Source organism: Colletes latitarsis, unplaced genomic scaffold, assembly GCF_051014445.1.
Source record: "Colletes latitarsis isolate SP2378_abdomen unplaced genomic scaffold, iyColLati1 scaffold0013, whole genome shotgun sequence".
Classification (NCBI taxonomy): Eukaryota; Metazoa; Arthropoda; class Insecta; order Hymenoptera; family Colletidae; genus Colletes; species Colletes latitarsis.
The window spans coordinates 9,088,191-9,095,583 of NW_027488368.1; the positions used below are offsets into that span (position 1 = coordinate 9,088,191).

At 45.4% G+C, this 7,393-nt stretch overlaps 1 protein-coding gene across 1 annotated transcript; it reads left to right on the forward strand.

Annotated features, from left to right (window-relative positions):
* Positions 1 to 651: 651 nt before the first annotated feature.
* Positions 652 to 6,273, forward strand: LOC143350669 (uncharacterized). The gene is made up of 2 exons (XM_076782691.1): positions 652 to 2,034; positions 2,611 to 6,273. Exons 1-2 carry the CDS (start codon positions 652 to 654, stop codon positions 6,271 to 6,273), a joined length of 5,046 nt encoding a protein of 1,681 aa, XP_076638806.1.
* The last annotated feature ends 1,120 nt before the right edge of the window (positions 6,274 to 7,393 follow it).

Sequence of the window (7,393 nt, forward strand, 5' to 3'; positions counted from 1 at the left end):
TAATTCCCAAAGCTCGTGCTCCGATGTCGACTACTGCGTCATTGTTCCCTGGCTGGACGGTACAATGTCGCGTAGACGATTGTTGAGCGTTCCTCGCAACTGGTGCCTTGCGAGGTCGAGTGCATGGGTGAACTCGATGGCAAGAGTTCCGGATTTGGTTTTGGCATTAATCGGTGGTCACTATGACAATATGGTAAAACTTTCAAATCGCTAATGGGACGGCATTCGGGGTCGGCACGCTGATCGACTTTCGAATACCTAAGAGATATAAGGAACAAGAAATTGTAAAATTCCTGAATAAATCTATGACATACAAAGTATTGCCTGTTTTGTCTGTACTCCCATCTGATCCCTGCTCCCTTTCGCCCGTGGGTCGATGGTAAACAATGGTCCTTCGAGCCGGATATGAGCCAGCGATCTGTGGGCGATGGGGGCCGGGACGTTTGGGGTAACTGCGGTGATAATTGGTGTATGTTTCGGAGAATGCTTGAAGGCTGTGGAAGATCCAATGTTCTAGCATTGTATCATTTATCGTGGTTTATTTCGTGTTTTCTGCAACACATATCGAGTGCTACTATGTCATCGACGAAACGCTCGAAATCGAGTCGACCAGGGGGAAGCAGAGGACGTCCACTTACAACCAGGACTGGAATGGCTACACGATCGGGACGGCCTGCCTGTCACCCACTGCGTGGGAAACGTGCTATTGTGGAGCAACCAGACGAGGAAGCAGGTCTACGAGATTCTGCCGTGCTAGCATCGCAGCCAAATCCAGCAGGTGGCACCGTGCACTCGGTGGCCTCGCAAGCCGCTTCAACTTCATCGTCGCTTCGAAAGAGGCGATTGGAAATTCAAGCGGCGGAACAGCGTGCGAAGGTTCGTCGAAAGTTGCTCGAAGAAAAGGAAAAGGTTGAACTGGAATTGATTGACGAGAGGTTAGAGTTAGAGATAGCTCAACTGGAGGAAGGGACAAATGGTGGAAGTAGTGATCGAAGTTCCTTAGTACCACGTCCAGACGCAAACCAGGGATGTAGTCAAGACAACAACACTAATCGCTCGATACGCGCCTGGCTCGAGAAGTCATCGGCTCACGTATCTAATTTCACCGATAACCATCGAGAGACGTCAGTTAACAATTACACGCGACAAATAGGCGGCCAAGCAGATCAAGCGGAACGAAATGCGACAGCCGCATCCAGCCATTATCAACGCGCGGTAGACAGTGTTCCGAACATGCAGAGGAATGAAACTTCTGGAATTTCAAAACTGACAGATGTTTTGAGCCGCACAATTGAGGCCATCCAGGGTAGATCAGCAACGGGAGATTCATCGCGACAATTATTAAACCGTTTAACATCTAAGGGGGAGCTACCGATATTTAATGGAGACACTGTGGAATGGGCAAGATTTAAACGTGTGTTCGATTTGACGACGCAGAAGGGAGGATATTCCGAAGAAGAAAACGTTTCGCGGTTGTATGCGTGTCTGCGTGGTCCGGCACGCGATGCAGTAGCGTCTCTTATGGTGACGGCAAGCGACGTACGTCAAATAATGGAGACCCTAGAACTAAGGTTCGGTAACCCCGACGTCGTAGCTACAAAGATTGTCGAAGACATAAAGAATCTTCCCCGTATTGGCGGTATAGGTGGAAACCTGGTGACGTTTGCTACCACAGTTAAGAACTGCGTAGCGGCTTTGCAAGCAGTTAATCACATTGGTTATCTGCAGAGTCCCGACTTGAATTCGGAGATACTGCGAAAATTACCAATGAACATGATTTACCAATATAATAGGTTCTTGAATGAGAATAATGAAGGAAATGAGCCTAAATTAGTTGTACTTGCAAAATTCCTATTTTTTGAAGCTGAGATTGCTTGCAAAGCTGGGACTAGTAACTTAATAACTCCTAACGTTCGGTACCCACGAGAAGGAAAACTGTACATACGCGATAAGACTAAACGCACTGCAGAATCTAAAGCAACCGTTTTAACAGCAACAACGGATAGTTCAAAGATACTTTCGCCCAACAGGAAAGTAATTAGTCGTTGCAATTACTGTTTAACGGAAAATCATATGGTTACCGGTTGCCGACGATTTAGTAGCTTAGCTGTACCCCAACGATGGGAATGGGCGCGACAGAAAGGAGTATGTTTCCGATGCCTGGTAGGAAGACATCGTAGTATTCGTTGCGGAGCTAAAGGGTGCGGATTTGCGACGTGTAAACGGGCCCATCATAAACTTCTACACGCAAATGGGCGTTCAACGAGTACCACAGTGGTGAGGAATAATTTACCGCTATCTCCGGTACCTGGAAGCTCGGAGTCGGTAGAAGTTACTGCAAATACTTGACAGACGAGCTGTAAGGGAATCCTCTTGAAAGTAGTGCCAGTAGTAATCACCGGAGCACGCGGGGATTTACAGACATATGCCCTCTTGGATGAAGGATCCACAATAACTTTAGTTGACGCATCGGCAGCGAATAAAATCGGGTCAGCAGGTAGACCAACTTTTTTACAGTTAAGAGGAGTAGGGGGAATGGGAACCGTTTCGATGAAAAGTAAAAGCGTCGATTTTGATATTAGAGGCAAAAACAGTGTAAAGACCTTTCAGATAGTAGCTAGAACAATACGGAGTTTATCACTGCCCTCTCAGACATTACACGTGAGCGAAGTAAAGAAGCATCGACACTTAAAAGATTTAAACATCGAAGGTTATTCTAACGTGACCCCGGAAATTTTGATAGGTCAAGATCATTGGGATTTGATTACATCACTTGAAGTAAGGGAGTCGGGGAGACAAGCACCAGTAGCATCATACACAAATCTTGGGTGGACGATACATGGGCATTTGCCATGCGGTGCAAACGAAGAAAACGAATTAACTATGCTGCAGTTAACTGAAATGAGAGAACGAAATAATAATCACTTCCGTGACAGTCGGCTAAACGAGCTGGTCAAACACCATTTTAATATAGAATCCCTAGGCGTTAGTGAAAAACCGAGGAATAACGTGTTAATCGTGCGAGCGGAGAAAATATTAAAGAAAACAACGCGAAGGGTAAATGATCGATGGGAAACAGGATTGTTATGGAGGTCTGATGCGATTGAGTTTCCGAATAATAAGCAATACGCAGTGACTCGACTTAAAAGCCTGGAGCGTAAGATGGATAAAGATCCTAAATTTGCGGCACAATATTGTGAACAAATTCAACATTTTCTAGATTGTGGTTACGCGTCTAAAGTAATTCTACCTGTAGTAAACGATACGCGAGTATGGTACCTACCGCATTTTGGAGTAAGAAATGTAAATAAACCAGAAAAATTACGCGTTGTGTTCGATGCCGCGGCAGTATACCATGGGACATGTTTGAACGATGCACTGCTGCCGGGACCAGACATGCTTAATTCGCTGTTAGGATCATTACTTCGATTTCGACAGAAACGTATTGCCTTTACCGCGGACATCAAGGAAATGTTCCTTCAAATAAAAATACGTCCGGAAAACCAGTTCGCACAACATTTTCTATGGCGTGGGATGGACAGAGCCAAGGAACCAGACGTATATGTAATGACTTTCCTGATATTCGGCGCGACATCTTCACCTTGCTCAGCTCAGTTTGTCAAGAACGTTAATGCAAAAGAATTGGAACTGGAATACCCTAAAGCAGCGGAAGCCATAATGAAATATCACTACATGGACGACTACATCGATGGTGCTGACACTATTGAAGAAGCCGTTAAACTTATTCGCGAAGTTACTGAAATTCATCGCAGAGGTGGTTTCGACATACGAAATTGGACATGCAATAGCCGAATGGTATTAGACAGTCTGCCCAGCGAGAAACGGTCACGTTTGAAAGTAAATCTCGCGTTTGATCAACATCCGACGGAAAGGGTGTTAGGCATTAAATGGAATCCTGACGAAGATAGGCTATCCTTCAACTTGAGTCTGAAACGAATTCAGCGGGAAATATTAACTGGAGAACAGAAACCCACCAAACGACAAATGTTAAGCGTGATTATGTCCGTGTTCGACCCCTACGGATTTCTTAGTCCCTTTACTATTAGAAGTAAAATTCTACTGCAGAACAGCTGGCGTAGCACTATCGCATGGGACGAAGTGTTGAAGGATACTGAATACGTAGAATGGAAGAGATGGATCCAAGATCTGCAACATATAAAACACTTCTCCATACCCCGTTGCTACTTGCAGCGAAATGCGACTATTTGTGCTACAGAGCTTCATGTATTTTGTGACGCCAGTGAAAAGGCGTATGCAGGAGTGGCCTACTGGCGCGACGTATACGAAGATGGAATAACAACCGTCACATTTATTTTGGGCAAATGTCGTGTTTCCCCATTGAAACCCATTTCTATCCCGCGTCTAGAACTACAAGCCGCATTGCTTGCCAGTCGCATAGCTCGTACCGTACAACAAGAACATAGCAGGAAAATAACCAAAAGAGTTTTTTGGACGGACTCGTGCACAGTGTTAAGTTGGTTGCGGTCGGATTACCGAACGTACAAAGCGTTTGTGGCTCATCGTTTGGGTGAAATAGATGACCTAACTAGTCAGAACGAATGGCAATGGATTCCCTCAAAGGAGAATCCAGCCGACGACGCAACGCGCGAAAACGGTCCAATGCCCTTAGAGAAATCCAGATGGATTTCGGGACCAGAATTTTTGCGCAATAATGAACGTTTTTGGCATGCCCAACCAAGAACCACCGTGCCAGGTCCTAGAGAAGAACTTAGGCCGGAGTTTGTAGGAGCAAATGTGGACTTTGGAAGATTGGAGCTACCTCAAATTGAGCGATTTTCTTCATGGTTTCGGTTAATCCGCAGCACAGCTTGGCTACTAGTTTTCAGTGAATGTTGCTTAGCTAAGAAGAAGGTCCCATTAACTAATGTACATGTACAGTGGGCAGTGAGAAAATGGTCGGCCCAGTGTCAGCGAGATAGTTTTTCAGAAGAATTGCATACATTAAACCATGGAGGAGTAATAAGCTGTAAAAGCCGACTACATCAATTAACACCATTTTTGGATGAAGTCGGACTCATTCGGCTCGGTGGGCGAATATCGGCAGCCGAAGGGGTACCGCACACTATGAAAGAACCAGTAATATTGGATGGAGGTCACCGATATACACGCCTTCTGATATTACACTATCATCAAAAGGCAAATCATGGCAGTACGGAGACGGTGGTCAACGAATTGAGGCAATCGTTTTGGATTTTAAGATTACGACCAACTGTAAAAACTGTTGCAAGTCGATGCCAAGTATGTCGTATGAATAAGAAAACACCGCAAATACCTCGGATGGCAGATCTGCCAAGCGTGCGAATAGATCATCATGTAAGACCATTCACCAATTGTGGAATTGATTATTTTGGTCCTATGGAAGTCACGGTAGGTAGGAGGCGCGAGAAACGATGGGGCGTATTATTTACTTGTTTGAATATCCGAGCTATCCATATTGAAATAGCATCCACTTTGACAACGGATGCTACGATTATGGCTCTTTCGCGTATGGCCGCTCGGCGTGGGTTCCCGACTATAATATATTCAGACAATGGTACCAACTTAAGAGGAGCTCACGCCGAATTGAAAAGGCTTGTAACGGACTTAGACTGCGATACGCTGAGGGATAGAGCTATGAGCAAGGGCGTGGAGTGGCGTTTTATTCCTCCGGGGGCTCCTCATATGGGTGGTTGTTGGGAAAGTTTAGTTAAGTCGGTCAAAATCACCCTGAGAATCATCCTGAAAGAAAGGGCACCTCGTGAGGAAACGCTGGCCACGATGTTAGCAGAGGCTGAACATACTGTAAATAGTAGGCCACTAACATCCGTATCCGTAGACCACAGAGATGGAGAAAGTTTAACACCAAACCATTTTTTGATTGGAACATCTTCTATTAACCCATTGGCAGTGGGACTAGGCGGCAGAGAAGGCCAAAATTTACGCAAGCAGTGGAGGATAGCACAGAACCTAGCTGATCATTTCTGGTCGCGTTGGGTCAAAGAATATCTTCCCACACTGATAAAAAGGCGTCGCTGGCATCAAGAGGTGCAACCCCTAGCAGTAGGAGACTTGGTCCTCATTGTTGATTCTCAGCTGCCTAGAAACATATGGCCACGCGGAATAGTCACAACCACGTTTCCTGGAAGGGACGGGCGAGTACGGGTGGCCGAAATTAAGACAACGAAAGGCAAAATTATTAGACCAGTTTCGAAATTAATTGTGCTGAAACCCATGGATATTAGTGCTGAGTAAGACATCTCAGACACGGGAGGGGGAATTTGTTGACAACACAATTAATAAGTTTTTAGGTTTAATTGTTTAACACGTCTGCTGGTTTGATCACTAATATAAGTACAAATTTCGTTTTCGTTTCATTTACAATTTTCGTGGTGGTGGATTCATTTGGAGTGGGGAAATAGGTAGATAAGCGCGGTGATTACGAGAAGGACGGGAACAGTCGCGATTCGGTCGGGAAACGGCATGTAAGTATCGAAGGATTGGAAGGTCGAGCGGCCTCGGCCCGGGTTGTCCCATAGCGATTTGTTTGTTGATTAATTTTGGCACGTTCCCTGGCTGTTCGGGCGTGTATCGGCATCTCTAATTTGGCATATTATAATTCCCAAAGCTCGTGCTCCGATGTCGACTACTGCGTCATTGTTCCCTGGCTGGACGGTACAATGTCGCGTAGACGATTGTTGAGCGTTCCTCGCAACTGGTGCCTTGCGAGGTCGAGTGCATGGGTGAACTCGATGGCAAGAGTTCCGGATTTGGTTTTGGCATTAATCGGTGGTCACTATGACAATATGGTAAAACTTTCAAATCGCTAATGGGACGGCATTCGGGGTCGGCACGCTGATCGACTTTCGAATACCTAAGAGATATAAGGAACAAGAAATTGTAAAATTCCTGAATAAATCTATGACATACAAAGTATTGCCTGTTTTGTCTGTACTCCCATCTGATCCCTGCTCCCTTTCGCCCGTGGGTCGATGGTAAACATACTTGTTGAACAGATCCTGGGTTTTTTCTGGCTTGGATCGCGCAGTAATGTGGTACCACACTGAAACAGCCCACTAAACCTGGTTTCGATCAATATTTTAGAGGATAACGAAAGTTATGTCTAGGTTAGGCCTGGGCCTTGCCCTCATCAGACTCATGCTTTCGCATTTTTCACATACTTGTTGAACAGATCCTGGGTTTTTTCTGGTATGGATCACGTAGTAATGTGGGACCACACTGAAACATTCAGTTAAACCTGGTCTTGATAAATATTTTAGAGGATAACGCATGTTAGGTCTGGGTTAGGTCTAGGATTTGCTCTCGTCAGGCTCATACTTTCGCATATATCTCATACCTCATGGCTAGATCCTGG